Genomic DNA, 17,385 nt, shown 5'->3' on the forward strand with positions numbered 1-17,385 from the left:
CATAGTGTACATATTTACAGAGGACAGAGTTAAAGTTGTAACTCTTGCTTTCCTTGATCTGATTGGTTATTTGAGATACAGAAAGGGCTATTTTCTCCCCACCCCCCCTTTAAATACAAAGAAACCCTATATTTTAGCATATCCTTTCCTTTTAATTCACTGTACAATTTTGGAAGTGCCTGTGTTAGCTACTGATTTGATATGTAACCATGTCTCCTTCTAGTGTCTGGCCCCAGCAGTTATAACAGCTGGCTACTTATTAGGTTGACCAGACAGCAAGTGTGAAAAATTGGGATGGGGTGGGGTGGGGGTAATAGGAGCCTATATAAGAAAAAGACCCAAAAATCAGGACTGTCCCTATAAAATCAGGACATCTGGTCACCCTACTACTTATTGCTAAAAGACATGTGGGTTCTTCTTGGTGCTCAAAGTACTGGGTTCCAGTCTCCATTAACAGCTGAAGTATCTGCATGTAATGAAACATACATGCAGTGTTCTGTTGTTTTAATAGTAGTGTTGATTTACTGGCCTGCATAAGTCAAAGTCCTTTAATTTATTAAATTTATAAACACCAGAAACAAATGATCTAGAAACAGAACAATACGTGGAAATAATAGACTCCAACCAGGGGGTCCAAGTTAAGTTCTAAGCTTGCTGGCTGGCAAACCAGGCTTACCCCTATGTGATGGGCAACCTAGGTTTTCAGTTTCACTGTTTACAAGAGCACAGATGTTCCAGCTACTAAGCAAATAGTGCACAAAGTGAGAATGAAGGAATATAAGGCCTAGTACCTGATCCCAAATCATTTTTTTGAACGGTTTGACTATGGGCCGCAGGTAACATATTTCCAAGCACATGCAGTCCCAGCCTTTTGCCACGGGGTAGGGGGCAGAGTCTGGAGGTTGCAGGATACTAGATATCATTGGGGTTAAACTTGTACCACTCAAGTTGCAAATTCATCCTGAAACCTTCCACTGAGGACACAAGGGAGGTGAATTCGGCTTGCTGAGCATCCACGGGCTGCTAGCACTGTTTTGTACCTAGGGCAAATGGCCTTCAAGCACCAACTAACCAAAGACAGGAGGGGAAATACACAGTGGAGTTCTGGTGCCTCCTAACCTTCAGGTACCGGTTTCTGGAACAGCGCCGAGTTAGAATACTGCACTTTGAGATGCCTTTCCCATTTTCCCCAGCCCATCACAGCTGCCTTAGCTTTAAGGGAGATTCTGTGCATTTCACGCATGAAGGATTAGATCCAATCATCCGTCCTTGCCCTAAACTGAGCAGAGCATTCAGAGCCCACCGGCACTACCAGGAGGGATTTAAGGTGCCCATAAGTGGAGCAAGAGTGGCATCTTCAGGACAGTGAGATGAACTATCGGGGATGGGAAGTTAACAGCTGGAAGGGCTCCCCCCAGAGCAGATTTCACACGTTCACTTCCTGCGGGATCAGAGGAGTACTATTAATTAACATCACCTGTTCCTTTAGCTGGTGCTTGGAACATGTATGATCACATACGGTCTCAATTAGAAAACAAAACCAACTATACTCCACAACACCTTCAAAAGAGGAGCCTGGGAACTGAAATTCATAACTCTGCTGGACACTAAAAACCACAGACATAACAGAGATGCTGGCTGTATGGCTCATTACAACAATTTGTAACACTCCCAGCTCCCTTTGTCCTATGAATGCAGAGGTGTTAATTATCCACTTCATTTTAAGTGGTCTCCTGCAACACAGGTGGTTCTCTTGTGTTTAATCTGGCCCACTTTGTATATAGCTGTGACTCTCACCGGTTATCTTCTCCAGACCTGAAGAAGAGCTCTGTGAAGCTCGAAAGTTTGTTCCTTTCAGAAACCGAAGTTGGACCAATAAAAGAGATTGCCTCACCTACCCTGGGACCCCATCCACGCTGCAAACAAATATACTCCCCAAACTCTATCACAGAGTCATTTCAAAAGGCTGAAGGCAAACGATCACAATTCATTTCACACATAGGGACAGATTGTGCAGGGTTTTTTTCTTATGCAACCATCATCCGAGCCCATATTTAGGACCTGATCCTGAAGTTAGACACAGAAACACCTTCATAGAACTGAAGGCCAGTAGGGACCATTTAGTTTCACCTCCTGTACATCACAGGCCATTAAATTTCACCCCGTTACCCCTGTACTGAGCCCAATAACTTGGGTTTGATTAAAGCAGATCTTTCATATTTCTACCTTGATGCTGGCAGAAATATTTTAAAGATGCATACAAGTATATATTATAAGGCAGTACTATGTGTTATTTAACTACAATTGAAAAACCTCAATATAACCAGGTTTTAGACTGGATTTAGACCTTCCCCTGCAATGGGGAAATACATACGCTGACTAAAAACCAAAGCAGACCAGTCTACTTGTATTGCGCAAGCTCCAAGTAGAATGGCAAAAAATGTAAACGAGCAGCATTTTAACTGATCAACGTTAGGCGCTGTACAAAATGAAGAGATGCACTCCAGGCTCTAAGAGATTCATCTAAATTCAAGGGCACCTAGTTGTAAAACAAACAATTGTGAAAAGTGGACAACGACTAAGCTTCAAGAACTCAGGAAGGGTGGGGTTTTTTTTTAGTTGTGGTGGATTATTGCTTTGTGGAAATCAGTGTCTTGGTTCCACAATGGTGGGTGCATTAGAAATGCAGAAAGAGCGGAGGGAGAAAAACAAGGGAGTGGGGGCATTTCTGGTATAAACAGCAAATCGGAGGAGTTCTTTCAGGTTTAAAATCTCTTTGTGACTTGCTCCATCCTGGGCCCAGGAAGCATCCCCACAATGGCATAGGGGAATGGGACAGGATAACATCAGCCTCTCTGAGGGGGCCAGGACAGCTGATCCTGCCCATTGCTCTGGGAGGAAAGGCTCTGTGGGAAGGTGATGGGGCTGGTGGAGGGGGGGTGAGCACCCTATGGAAAGGGATGGTGACTTGAGGAGGCCCTAGGGAAGGGGATGGGGGGTGGGAAGGGAAGTGAGGGGGCCCAGGGGAAGTGAGGGAGCGCTGGGGGAAGGGGATGGGGGGGGGGAAGGGAAGTGAGGGAGCGCTGGGGGAAGGGGGGGAACGGAAGTGAGGGTGCCCCTGAGGAAGGGGCTGGGGGGGGATGAGGGGGCTCTATGGAGGGGGAGGGGAAGATGAGGGGGCTCTATGGAAGGGGAGGTAAATTTTTTTGGGGGGGGGATCACCTATGGCATGTGGGGACCTATGGAAGGGGCGGGGCTCAGCACGTGGAGACCCTATGGAAGGGGGTGGGGCTCAATGGGGAGGTTGCCCTTGCCCCTCACAAAGATGGCGGTCCCTGAGACAGGTTAGCAAATGACCGGAAGTCCCGCGAGCCCTCACAAAGATGGCGCCGAGCGGTGCCCGGAAGTGTCGCTGCCCTCCCAAAGATGGCGGCGGCACCTGTCGGACACGTCACGGGTAAAGGGACGCTCAGGGACGGACGGCGGCCGCCCAGGGTCGCGCCCAAGATGGCGGCGGCAGCGGGGCCCGGGCTGCCGCGGGGCACGGAGGCGGCGGCGCTGTTCGAGGCGCACACGACGGTCGAGCTGCGCGAGGTGGAGCGGCGGCTGCGGGCGGGCATCGAGCAGAAGCGGGAGGAGCTGCGGCAGATGGTGGGGGAGCGCTACCGGGACCTCATCGAGGCGGCCGACACCATCGCCGAGATGCGCCTCAGCGCCGAGCACCTGCTGGGGGCGGTGCGGGGCCTGCAGCGCGGGGCGCCGGGGCCGCGGGGCGCCCGGGGGGGGCCGGGGGCCCAGGTGAGCGGGGGGCAGGTGAGCGAGGGGGCGGAGCCTGCGCGCCCAGGTGAGCGAGGGGGCGGGGCCTGCGGGAGGGCACCCCCTGAACAAGCCATGGTCCGCGCAGGCTTTGCCAAGGACAGGCCCCCAGCCAGGCAGTAGATGCCGGCTACACGCTGGTGTCACTGCGGGAGCCCCACAAGGGCGGGGGTGCCCCTGCCCCCGAGCCCCTCATCCTTGTCAGCGGCCAGAGTGGTCTTTGCGAGACCCTGCCGCATCGCAGCGCCACTCCTGCCTGGGGGCCCACAGCTCCCCGTGCACCAGCTCTGCGTTTTTCTTCCTGCGAGGTTGGATAGCACGTCCTGTGAGACCAGCTCCTGAGCCGGGCATCGCTGCGGGGGGGCGTGTTGCAGGACTGACTTCTGTACTGCTTTAGGCTGTTAGATGTCACGTCGCAGAAATGTACAGGGACAAAGCTCGGGTAGCTTCTGAAGTTAGCAGAATTACTGCCGTTGTTGTTCCCTTGGAAGTGTGATTGCACCCACAGTCAAAGCCTCTCCTTTTATGCCCAGACTACGCTGCACTCGCAGGAGAAGTTCTATAGCACCGGAGCGCAGATCAAGCTGCTGCTTGAGATTCCAGAGAAGATCTGGAGTGCCATGGAGGCCTCTCAGTACTTATGCGCCACTCATCTGTACCTGCTCTGCTGCCATCTCCACAGCCTCCTGCAGCTGGATTCCTCCAGCTCCCGTTACAGTCCCATCCTTGCACGCTTCCCCATCCTTGTACGACAAGTGGCAGCAGCCAGCCACTTCAGGTAAGCAGCTTGGTGGTGTTTGCAGCCCCGCCAGAGCCAATTTGCAGATGCTGTCAGAACATTGCACTGCTGTAATATTTTCATCTACTTGAAGGCCCCACACAAACATAGCCTCCTATACTCTCTCTCTCCTAGGGGAAGTAGGGATTATTGTTCCACATGCACAAGAGCGGAGAGACAGGTGAAGCAGCTTACCCGACATCATACCGATTGCCACTGGCAGAATGGACAATAGAACCCAGGAGTTTGGACTCCCAATGCCCTGTTCTAGATCTGTGTGTGTGTGTGGGGGGGGGGGGCATTTTTTCCTCCCCTACTTTCTCTCTATTAAGAGAAGGGCTGAACATAGCACCCTCTATGCTTGTCAGGCATCACTCTTGAATGGGTCAGACGGGATTGCTTAAAGTGAGTGGTTGCCTTCCCACTAGCAGACAAGTGTTTCCATCCCCTGAGCAACTCAAGATGTCAACATGAGCCCTTTGTATGCAGGACAGTCCATTCCAATTGGATGGCTGAATTAACTTTGACACCTTTGCCAGTTTCCTGGCGGAGAGTTATTACTTTGAAAGGTGCAAAATGCTGTGTACTAGAGTAAGAATGTGTAGTGTTAGCTTACCAAGCTGGCAGGATTATGGAATTTAAACCACCCTTTTAAGATTGCACTGTTCCATCTTAAACGGGGATGGGGAGAGCAGCGAGTGACGATGGGGGTGTGCGTGGAGAGGCATGAGCTGGAGACAGGGCCTCGGGGGTCTAGTTTTCAGCAATTAGAAAATTGGCAACCCTATTCAACACCTGGTGTCTGCATCTGACTTGTTTCCTTATTAGATCCACCATACTGCATGAAAGCAAGTCACTGCTAAAATGCCAGGCCGTTTCTGACCAAGCAGTGGCAGAGGCCTTATGCTCCATCATGCTTTTGGAGGACAGCTCTCCGCGCCAAGCCCTGACAGACTTCCTGCTGGCCAGGAAGTCAGCCGTTCAGCAGCTTCTGAACCAGCCACATCACGGTCAGTACAAGTGGCTTCGCTCCTGAACTAATGTTAAAGGAAGCTCTAAAGTTTGTTTCCCATCTCAAGGAAAGAGCAGAAACTGAGTGGAATGGGGTTTGTCCTATTTTGTAGCCTCCATGGGAACTTTGTTGCATTGAATCAGGGCTAACAGACAGCTAATTATTTCCCTTGATCCTTTAAAACAGTAGTGGCCAAACAGGATAGCTTGGACCGGGAGACTCCTTTATCACAGGACAGGGGTGATTGGCTCAGAGGTACTTCTGTAGCTAACTGATCCATCACAATAACTCTGCTTTGGCTGCATGTATTAGTTACTCCATGCTCAGTTGCTTATAGTAGGCCCATCTCTATTAACTGTGGGAGCAGATAGATCTACACTTACGTGCCAGATACCAGCTATCTTCACTGTAACTACACATCTGCCTTGGAAAAATGTTTGTCCTTTCTGATCAGCATTGTTCTTATTATGGGACTGCTTAATGAGGAAGGTTAGAGCTTCTGCTTCTATTAAGAAGAAATTTTTCTTTTTAGGTGCTGGTATAAAAGCTCAGGTGTGTTCATTGATGGACTTGCTCACCACCACCGTGTACCAAGCTCATGCCCTGTTTTACACTCTGCCTGAAGGGGTGCCCTCAGATCCGTCCCTGCCCTGCAGCTTGCTCTTTTCAATGCTGGAGACCACAACAGGCCAGGATCCAGCAGGTGAGCAGCTGGCTCAGGCAACGAGGTTTGGGATTGGCTTCACTATTGAATGGCCATCTGTGCATGTTCCTCCTACGGCTAGGGCTTAGCCAAGACCCCAGTGAACCCACCCCACTCATGTGGCACAATTCTTCTAGGTAAAGGCATCAAAGTTTTGAAAGAGGAGATGAAGCTGAGCAGCTGGTTCAAATATCTACCACCTTCCATCGTAGAGTTCCAGCCAACCCTCCGAACCCTGGCACATCCAATCAGCCAGGACTACCTGAGAGACACTCTTCAGAAGTGGATTAACATGTGAGTGTATAGAGGGAGCTTCTTCTACGAGATGGATTAGGACAGTACTCGTTCTGTCCCTGTATTCCTCCTCTAGTGAAAGGGAGCGAGGCGCCATCGGACACCACTAGATCTGTCTGGCAGCGTAGAGTGCTTCTGTGGCACTTAAGCAGCTCAACAGCACTCCTTGGCCGGGGGTTGTAAAATGGAGCCAAGTCTGCTCACCTGCCTGTTACCCCCCCAATAGAAGCGTATCAGGACACACTTGTCCGCCACAGAAATGCGGAGAGAGGATGATACAGACTAAAAGCTCTCTCGAAAGCCAGGTTGTTCAATAAATCAATAAGGCAGCAGATTTTACACAGACCACTTCCCTCCAATGTGATCTGTGTCTAGAGTTCCTGCAGCATTACAGAAAATAAAGTCCCCAAACTCTTATTCAAATAGAAAAATGCCTCTTGGTTCTTACCTGTACTCTTCAGTTTTTCCTTCCTGAGGTAGTTCTCATTTCAGCATCTCTTTTCTTACTGCTATCCTGCCAGAGCCTACATTATGAAGGTCCCAGGCTCCTCCCCTTTCCCAGCATGCGTTGCCAAGAGGAGAGTAACAGTCAGGCCTCCCTTTCCCTATTTAGTGGCTCGGTCAGCCCCATGTGACTTTCCCTCTACCTATGAAACCCATGGAAGTGTAATCAAATGGTAGCTATTAGCTGCAGTCTTAAACTGAAGTTTGAGGCCTTCTTTGGTTGAGAGGCGTTCCTACCCCCAAGCTTCTCCCTGCCTGGCTGCCCCTTTTTATCCTCCAAAGAACACCTCTGTCAAGGGCCCATGTGTGCTGGGTTGGCTGGACGGGAGTTGTTACAGAGTAACGTGATGGTCTTCGCCCAACATTGGTACAGTGATCCCTGCCTGGGGTCCAGGACACTGAGCTACGTGGGCCGGGACCCTGTAGGAGAGCATGATGTGCTGCTAGGAGTTCCTGGGGATGACTCAACATGTGGGTTAACGTGGCCAGGAGTGCAAGTGGCTGGATCACTGTGAGGTGGCAGGTAACTTCCTAGGTCATTTTCAGCCCTGCTACATCCTTTCACTGAGCAATAAGAATCCCTTTGTAATCCAGCCTAGAACAGTAAAGTAAAAGGTCTCTGCTGCATTGTCTGGAGCTGTGATATGAGGGAATGGGATTGAAGTGAATATTGCTTCCAGGTGTAATGAAGATATCAAATCTGGGCTCGTCATTCTGCTGGGCTATGTGAAGAGCCTGAAAGGCCTAGCCGGCATCCGTGACGCTGTGTGGGAGCTGCTCACCAGCGAGTCCATGAGCCAGAACTGGGACACTGTGTGTCATCGACTCTTGGACAAGCCCATCTCCTTCTGGGAGGACTTGCTGCGGCAGCTTTTCTTGGACAGGTTACAGGTGAGATGCTGTCAGGGGCTTAGCCAGGCTGACTTTGGCAGTGTTTAAGTGCTGTCTGCTTCCCTAGCCTGGCAGTCTCAGCAGAGAACAGGTCATGAGGAGCACACGTTAGCTGGGTGTGGGGGAGGCTGGTGATGCATGGGGAAGCTTGCAAAGCTGCTCCCCTTGTGGTACTGTCTGTGACAAGAGGTCTTTGCTCTCCAGGGCTGTCCACAATACCTTTCAGCAGCCATAGAGGCACTCTTAAAATGGGTGATGTGACAGCCATTGAGACCTGAGAAAAGAAAATTCTCTTTTCCAGACCCTGACGAAGGAAGGATTTGACTCCATCTCCAGCAGTTCGAAACAGCTTCTTATCTTAGCTCTACAGGAGCTTGAAGTCAAGTCCAGCACCTCCGCCCCCAGCAAGCACATCCAATTTGAACACAACATGGCTTTGTTTCTGTGGTCAGAGAGCCCCAGCGACATGCCTTCTGATGCTGCCTGGGTCAATGTGGCAAACCGCAGCCAATTTGCAAAGAGTGGCCTGTCCATGAAGGCCCAGGCTCTCACTCCCTGTGTGCAGAGCTTCTGTTCTGCCTTGGATACCAAACTGAAGGCCAAACTGGATGACCTCCTGTCCTACCTTCCCTCTGACTCTCCCACACCCAAGGAGTTATTGGGCGTGCAGTCCAGGAACTCTGCTTTTGATAGATATGCTGATGCTGGCATGGTAGAAGAGCTGCTCCGTGATCACTGCATTACATGCATCCAGTACGTCTTGGGCTGTGTTAGAGAAGAGCTGCAGAGTGCTGAGGACAAGCTGAAAGGACACACAGACACTCTGAACGATGCCAAACTTAATGCCGTCCTCTTCATGGCAAGACTTTGTCAGTCACTAGGTGAACTGTGTCCTCACCTGAAGCAGTGCATTCTGGGTAAATCAGGCAGCACAGAGAATGTAATGAGGGAGACCCGGTCTTCTAAAAAGCTGGGGAAAGGGAAAGCCCAGGAGTTGAATCCCATGCAGGCCAAGTGGCAGGAAGTGAAAGAACAATTCCTGCAACAGAGCCTATTTGCATATCAGATTTGGAGCTCAGCTGTTATCAAAGTAAGTAGCCAGTTTTCTTTGGGCGCACTCCTTTCCTATTTAGGCTTCTCTTTCACAGCTGCCCACAGCCACCGCTGCACGTGTAACTTACTAGTTCTTCAGAGACTTTCCATTCATTAGAACACTGCCACTACTAGCATTAGGGTACCTGATCAATTTCCAATGAATATGGCTCTGAAATAGTCACACTCTGAGCTGCCCGATCCCCGTGGTGTGATGCTCTTAAAGACAATTGGAAAATACTTTGCCCACCTCAGTCTCCTCAGCAGATTCACTAAGTGAAAAACACAAGGGAGCTGTAAATAGACTGCCTGACCCCTAGCACCTGCATTGGGCTGTTACTGAATATTTATATTTTCCCCCTCTAGGTCCTGGTTCACAGTTTCACCAAAACTTTGCTGCTAGATGCTGCTGGCTCGATCTTAGCTACAGCCACCAACTGGGATGAAATTGAAATTCAGGAAGAGACAGAAACGGGAAGCAGCGTAATGTCAAAGATCCGACTCCCTGTACAGGTGTGAGCAATGTCCTCTGGGTGAATGGAGGGAAATAATCTTTCAAGAGGCCAAAAGCTAGTAGTAGCATTAATGTCTATGACTGCTGCCTTGTTAAATAGTCACTAAACCTGCATTTCACTACAGGAGGTTTCAGTGAATTCACTCCTATCTTATGAAATCTCCCTGCACTCAGGGTCACGTATCCAAGTCCTAGGCAGCAACTTGAAGACCTTAGGACTTCTGCCAAAGAATATGCATGCAGTGTTGTAGCTCTCTGAGTCTCAAGATATTCTAGAGAAAGGGATCTTTTATTGAACCCACTTCTGTTGGTAAGAGACAAGGTTTTGCGCTTACACAGAGCTCCTCTTCAGGTCTGTCCTGTAGGAGAAGGTGAATATAAATATGCAGTGAGGGATAAGCCCCAGCCAACCCCTGGCCAACAGTCCCTCTCTTACTAAAAGTGGTCCCTCAAGTCCATGTTGCTGACTTGGTGCTGTACCCAGAATGGCTGGTGTTCATATAGCACTGTCACTACATCACCTGTACCCCAACTCTTTGGCTTTATTACTAATTATTTGCGGTACCTTTCATTGTGTGCTGGATAACACTTAAGGAGAACAGTCCCTGCCCTGAGATGCTCCCGATGTAGAGAAAAGGTCAGGGAAAGGGGAATTAAAATAGGCAGCTTATAATGTACAAATCCATAAGATTCCGTAAAGGCAGTGCAGCAGAAGTGAGTTTAAGACAAACTCAAAGGTGGACAAGGATGAAGTGATCGGGTGCTGTAGGAAAGAAGGCAAGGAGGTGATTGTATAAATCTGACAAACAGGTGGATGAGATTGGGCAGCATCAGTGGAGCAGTTGGGACAGGGATGGGTAATTAGGGAGAGAGAAAGCTATGTAGACTTTTGAAGGTGGTGACAAGCAGCTTAAACTTAATGCAATATTGGCTGGGAAGCCAATCAAGGGATTGAAGAAAGGGAGGAGTTACATGATCAGACAGGCAAGAAAGAGGAGTTTAGCAGCAGCAGCATTTTGTATAGACTGAAGGGAGTGGATGAGAGAGAGAGATTGGGGTGAAGAGGGAAGATACTGCAGTAAGCAACGCAGGCTATAATGAGGCCTGAACAAGAGACTTGGCTGTGGTGGGGGAGAGCAAAGGACAGAAGTTTGAAGGAAGTAACATGATTTGGAATGGTTTGCAAGTGTGGGGCAAGGGAAAAGGAGGAGTAAAAAATACCCCTCAGATTGTAAGCCTGAGTGAGTGGGAGGATGGTGTGAACAGTGATAGAAAAAGCGGGAAGACAAGTTCAGTTTTTGTCTACATTCAATTTAAGATCTGTCTTAGTACAGTGATGGAAGCCAGATAAGTACTTATCTGAGCACCTTATAACCTTTAATGCATTTAACCACTTGATGCCTATGAGGACCTCGGACAAGTTGAGATGTGGGATTGGGTAGGAGACAGGCCGGTGGTAGAAGGAGATTTATGAGTTATCAGCAATACAGACGATGGCTGAAACCATAAAGGGAAAGAGTAAAGGGAGAGCCCTGGGGAAACCCCACAGCCAGGGGAAGAGCTGGCCCCACCCAAAAACACAGAGGAGAAAGCCAGGAGAGGACAGTATCTCAAAACCCTGCTGAGGATAAGATGTCAGGAAGGAGAGGTTGAGCTGCAGCTCTAGGAGGAGGGTAGAGTAGAAGCCCTGAGGTTTGGCCAGGAAGAGGTAACTGAAGACCAAAATGAGACCAGTTTCAGTAGAGTGGAAAAAAGGTAAACGCCCATCTGGAAGGAACACAAGACAGACCTGGAGGAGGGAAAATCAGTGCATTGGTTGTAGACTGCATATTTCCTGATCTTAGAGTGGAGGGGATGATAGCTGGAAAGGCAGATGGGGCTAACAGATGGTTTTGAATATAGTGGAGACCAGGACATGCTTCATGAGGGGAAAGGGCCAGAGGAGGATGAGGGGGAAAGGGTATGTACAGGGTCAATAAGAGTAAGGAGGTAGGACAGGATGGGAGCCCTGGGGCAGGGTTCTGTGAGGAGAGAAGGCAAGAGACCAAGGTTGGGGATGAGGAAGGAGGAGGAGATACCAGGAGAAACCCAGAATTCACATAACCTCTATCATTCCCCTTGATAATGCCAACATCCCATACAGAAAGGTCAGGAAAATATCAGCTTTCATTGGTGTGTGGGGTGTTTTTCTTTCCCCCCCAACAGCCATCCTGGTATGTTCAATGCCTCCTCTTCAGCTTGTGTCAAGAAGTCAATCGGGTTGGAGGTCACGCTCTGCCAAAGCGTACCTTGCAGCTGCTGCTGAAGACCTGCCTGGCAGAAGTGCTGGCTGGCTATGAGAGGCTTGTTGAAGAGAAGCAGGAGAAGGTATGCAGCTGGGATTTATGGTTGTACTAAAAAGGGTCTGCATGTGCAGTCACTATTATAGTCAGTCTTTCCTGCTGATCAGGGAACCCCAAAAATTCATCTCTGAGAAGCCCCCAGAAATTTAAATGTTTTATGGGGCAGAGCCCTGGACTGGAATCCAGCTCGATGCGAAATCTCTACCCTCCAGTGCCTCAGTTTCCCCACCTGCAGTTATCATCCAAGCCTTCCTTTCATGGGTTTTGAGACTGTAAAGTGCTGTAAGCCCTTGAGAGCCTATGCAGGAAAGGGAAGTAGCTGCTTGCATGCTCCAGGGACAATGCTCTAGTTCTTCCACCTGTCTCCCTGGGTGGCCAGCAAAGGCCTCGGAAAGGGAAACAGAGCTTTGTAAGGCCCTACTTTCCCATTAGTATGATGCTAATAGAGATGGCTGCAGTTCCAGGGGAGCCCTGGTGTTACTACAGTAATACAGACTAGACAGGAGATCTGTATATTCAATTTCTTAGAAACTGAAGTGAATGCTTTCTTTGTCCAATACATGTGTCAGAACATACTTAAGTCTTTTCTTCTGCTCTGGGAGATATTTGGCATGACTGGTTTGGTCATTTCTGTTCCATGTTGCTTTGCTGACGTGTCCAGAAGCCTTTGGAACTGTTAGGGCAAAGACGTTCATGGCACTTCACAAACTAGACAGGGTCTGCCCTGAGGAGCATACAATATGTGACAGGAGTGGCTGTGGCATAGGATAGCTACCTGAACTGTTTGACTTAAGCCTGCTGCTTATTGGTCCGAGTATTTTGTTTGTTCTGTCTTCAGAAAACCTTTGGAAACAATTATTATAAAGGGAATGTTGAAACATACCCTTCTGCTTTCCTTACAGAAAGAAGGCACGTTCCCAATGACTCAGAACAGGGCGTTGCAGTTGCTCTATGATCTACGTTATTTGAATATAGTCCTAACAGCTAAGAGTGAGGAAGCAAAAACCAGCAGGAGCAAGCAGGACTCCAGGTACCGTGTACTGCCAGATTTCTAAGCCAAGCATGAGAGAGGCTGTTCAGTCCCTGAAGCAAGTTCAGTCCAGTTCTGACACCCACTTCCTCACACACAATCACAACTTAAAGGCAGAAAGTGGCTCATTCAGCCTTACTCTATGACAGAAGCCGCCTACAGAGAAGTTCGTCAGGGCAAGCTAGAAGCCTTGCAGGGCAGCATATGGGGCACTGGTATGTCTACCACTACCCATCATGTTCCTGTCCCATGGATGGGAAGTGTGAATCTCCAGCACCTTTTCACCAACTCTTAAGCGCAGTCTAAAAATGTCAGAGTGGGATGAGGGTGGAGTACTGGAGCTGAGCCAGGCCAACCAGTCTCCTCTATGGGGTTAGCCCTGGTATCGCTAACAGATACCTCCAGAGAACTCTTCTGCCTGGTCATGGAACTAGTCTTGAAGAATCTTACTTTGAGAAATCACACACCTGTTTAGCAACAGGTTTGTGAAGCAGAAGAGTAGGGAGCACAAATCCCACTCAGACACTTCAGAACAGATGGCTTACGCTCGAAGAGTGTTCTGTAAATAGGAATAGAAAAGCCTTCAAAATTACATTAAAGTACTTTCATCTCTTTCCTGCTGCGGTTAAGTGTTGACACAGTAGGAGGCTACTCAAATGCAAGTTTTTCCTCTGTCACAATGGACTGGGGAAGCCTTGTGAAACTGAAAACTGCTGCTCCTCTGATTTGTGCCCCCTACTTGTACTCCAGACATAGGTCAGGTGAGCGGGGAGCAGCTCAGTTTCATGAGGGACCCCTGCAACAGCAATTTCCACTTGCCCCATCATAAGCATTTGTCCACCTTGTAATCTACTTTTAAGCTTTGTAATGGCATCTTTTTGGTCTTGTTGCAGGATTGAGACGGTGACAGACTTCTTAGAAGCCAACATTGACCCGTTTGACTTGGATGTTTTTACTCCACATTTAAATAGCAGCCTTAACCGCCTGGTGCAACGAACCTCTGTAAGTTCAGGGGAAAGTAGTTCCCTGCAACAGAAGTAAATGGTGCAAAACCTGTTTGCTGCTTTGTTCTACTGCAGTTATCAGGCAGGCTGATCGTTTCCTCCCGGTATGCAGTTCAACAGCAGCTATTGGCCTGCACTCAGCATTGCGGATGGGATATTTAAAGCTAGGTGGAGCTAGGCATAGCTTTCTGAGCGAGTTCTCTATAGCACTCCTGCTTGGCTCTCTCCCTTTGTAACTAAAAGGGAGTCATTAGAATCTGTGAAATACGAACTGCCACGCACAGCCAGCCCCAGATTCTGCTACCATAGTAGCAGGCAGCTAGCTGAGGCGTGGTGTACACTAGGAACTTATCTCGGTATAACCACATCACTGAGGGGTATGGAGCGATGTAGTTAATGCTATTTTTCACAGGAGGTTGTCTCCTATCAACCTAGCTACCACCTCTAGGGGAGGTGGAGTACCTACACCAACAGCTCTCCTTTTGCCAGAAGCTGGGAATGGGCGACAGGGGATGGATCACTTGATGATAACCTGTTCTGTTCATTCCCTCAGGGACACCTGGCACTGGCCACTGTCAGAAGACAGGATACTGGGCTTGATGGACCTTTGGTCTGACCCGGTATGGCTGTTCTTATGTTCTTAGTGAAGATGCTGCAGCCGCGCCACTGCAGCCCTGACTAAAGGAAACGTGTTTAAGAGGGTGAGGGGAGACAAGTCAGCTGCCTTGAAATGCAAAAATTAAGCATGGTTGGGGAAAGGATTCAGCATTATAAAGACAATTGTGTGTGTATTTGAGAGCTTCTGTATGTAGGCAGGGCCTTCTTGTTACTTCAGCAGTTGCTGTGTTACAGAATCCTCAACCACCAGAATTTAAAAATGGCTCTTATTTCCTGTCTTCTAGGTCCTGTTTGGCTTACTCACTGGGGCAGAGAATCAGTATACCAATAGAAGCAATAATTTGAGCTCCCAAGAGCCTCACAATATCTTGCCATTAGCATCTAGTCAAATCAGGTAATTTGCTCAGTGATGCAGATATCACTTTTTTAGAAAGCAAGCGTCTTGAACTGATACTTCAGTATGACTGAATGCATTTCCTTATTTCTCTCTTTAAGATTTGGACTTCTACCGCTTAGTATGTCAAGCTCTCGAAAGACTAAATCTGCTGTTAAAAACACAGAAAATCAGACTCAGGTTGGTGAAGTTGTTATAAACCATCCTACTCTTACCACAGATCCCTGCTGCGTTACCAGAGCAGGGAAGCAGTATTGTAAATAAGGGTTCCAGGCTTGCTGAGGATACTAAAAAAAAATGGCAAGAACTTGGGTCAGGGGTGCCTAAGAAGGGAGAACAAGTCAAGCAAATATTTAAGTCAGCAGTCCCTTGTAAGAGACAAGTACTTTTCAAACAGTCCCAAGTATGACTGCTTTTTTTAAAATACTGTACAAATCCTAATCCTCACATTAGTTTTGCAAGTAAGTAATCACCCCCACCCCTTTTGTTGTATTAACAGAAAACCTGCTTAGCTCATTTTCCAGAAGCAATTTGCCAAAGGCCAAAAGCAAGTCCGGTAGCACAAAATTCCAGCCCTCTAGACCCCCGCTGACAGATCATGGCAGTGTAGTGGTGATTTAAGTTTATGCACTGAAGCCTTAAAATGTAGCTTCTTCATCTGTATTTAAGGGAAGTAGTAAGGAATGTTAAACTGTTAAGGGATGCTGTCTAACTATTTTATAAACTTCATTCCAGTTGGACGATGACCTGTACTCCTGAAGAAATCTTGCTTGGGTATTTAAGCTTGTGTGCATTCTGAGTGGCTTGCTTCACCTACAACAGCATTTAGTGTTGTCCAGTTGCTCTGTATTAAATTTTATATTAACATAAAATGTATACATGGATACCCATTCCCCACGGTTTAAATGTCTGTCTAGGCAGGGTCCTGTGCTGAGGACTAGGAGAGCCAAGGAATACCTAGCTGCTCCAGGAAGTGGTATTCCTAAATGCACTCATCCCTCCAAGTCATCAGTGAACCCCAGTATGGTGCAGTAGGGCACAGGCCTGACTGCTTTTATTCGATAAAGATCCACTGCTCTTTTATAAGAGTAGAGACGTTTACCTAAATGGGAGCCAACCTATCACATTCTGCTACTACGTGGAATTCAAGGGGAGAACATCTTGGCTTTAGTTGTTCCAAAACAATTCAACTTTAAAAAAGATAGTCTTGACCTCCTGCCCCCGGGGTATCTAGTGTCGTTTAGAAACAGAATGACGTGTCTTCCATACCTGCCCGTGTGTTACTAGCCGTGGCTGCAGTGATGCGTGTATATAGTTTCATAGAAAGCCCCTTTTCTCAGATCCCACGATATAGTGAATCATGTACAATTGCGTAGAGTACTTAGACAATAGTTTTTCATTATGTGTAAAATACCATTGTTGCCTTTATCGTTTCTAAAGCAAGAGAGAAATGGAGTAGCCACCTTTCCTGGGCTAGGCAGTAAAACCAATCACATTAAGTGATTCTTACAAATCTTTAGTTAACAGCATTGCACAGGGGAAGGGAGCAGCTCTGCGATGCCAGAACCTAGAATCCCCTCTCCAATACTAGAAATGTAGTGTAGACAAGGCTTAATAGGCAGAGTAATCCTGTACATATAGCGGGAGAGGCAGGGGTTCAGGTTGGACTCAGTTATATACCGTTCCTGATTCTCTTACCTTACTGTGCCTCCCTGCAGCTGCTAACTACTGGCTGGGTGTGGAATCAATGTAAGAGGCAGTATAACAGTCACCAATTCTCTCATTTAAAAAAAAAAAAAACAGGTTCCACCTCCTTTGGTCGTAAGAGCAGAAGAGGAAACATTCCGCCCTGGTTCCTTGTTCAGACAGCTGGCAACAGAGGAGGAAGACACAGCTGCACCATCCCTGTTCAAACTGGGCTGGCTCTCTAGCATGACCAAGTGAGCTAATAAAAAGATGAAACACTTAAGTTTGCCTACACATTCATTTCCTCTCAGAACACACTTGCCCAGGCCTGCACTGGCTAAACTGCTCAGGATTAGATAGTAAGAAAGTAAGACAGCATGCTCTTAACCCTTTCCCCTAGCCACAGTATATGTGTTATAGTGTTTAAACTAGAAGTAGGTTAAAATATTGCAATGTGACTGCTGAAGCAAAAAGTTAACAAAATGCACTTATCCTTCTTTCTCCCCCTCTCCCAGTGTTATCACTTAAGGCTAGGTAAGGGAAGAAGAAAAATTCATTCATATAAACTCAACATCTTCTGGAGTGTTGAAATCAGCTTTCCTTTTACTGTGCATCTCAGAGTGGCGTGGCATAGCATGCTTTCTGAACATACCCAATGCTACCTGTCTCTCAAGTGGTTAGATGCGGAAGTTCTTTTCATAGCTTGA

At 48.0% G+C, this 17,385-nt stretch overlaps 1 protein-coding gene across 1 annotated transcript; it reads left to right on the forward strand.

Annotated features, from left to right (window-relative positions):
* The first annotated feature begins 5,459 nt into the window (after positions 1 to 5,459).
* Positions 5,460 to 16,961, forward strand: COG1 (component of oligomeric golgi complex 1). Its single transcript, XM_065415558.1, has 13 exons — positions 5,460 to 5,604; positions 6,139 to 6,309; positions 6,447 to 6,603; positions 7,788 to 7,998; positions 8,300 to 9,088; positions 9,457 to 9,603; positions 11,810 to 11,971; positions 12,849 to 12,976; positions 13,870 to 13,978; positions 14,883 to 14,992; positions 15,094 to 15,172; positions 15,728 to 15,766; positions 16,796 to 16,961. Exons 1-12 carry the CDS (start codon positions 5,508 to 5,510, stop codon positions 15,749 to 15,751), a joined length of 2,184 nt encoding a protein of 727 aa, XP_065271630.1. The 5' UTR covers positions 5,460 to 5,507; the 3' UTR covers positions 15,752 to 15,766; positions 16,796 to 16,961.
* The last annotated feature ends 424 nt before the right edge of the window (positions 16,962 to 17,385 follow it).

Source organism: Emys orbicularis, chromosome 13 (assembly GCF_028017835.1).
Source record: "Emys orbicularis isolate rEmyOrb1 chromosome 13, rEmyOrb1.hap1, whole genome shotgun sequence".
NCBI lineage: Eukaryota > Metazoa > Chordata > Testudines > Emydidae > Emys > Emys orbicularis.

Excerpts from the sequence above, each read along its gene's own strand:
- COG1 (XM_065415558.1), top strand. The coding sequence starts at position 5,508 with ATGCTTTTGGAGGACAGCTCTCCGCGCCAAGCCCTGACAGACTTCCTG. Across the intron at positions 11,972-12,848 it reads TTGAAGAGAAGCAGGAGAAG|AAAGAAGGCACGTTCCCAAT; the intron begins GTATGCAGCTGG and ends CTTTCCTTACAG. Across the intron at positions 14,993-15,093 it reads TTAGCATCTAGTCAAATCAG|ATTTGGACTTCTACCGCTTA; the intron begins GTAATTTGCTCA and ends TCTCTCTTTAAG.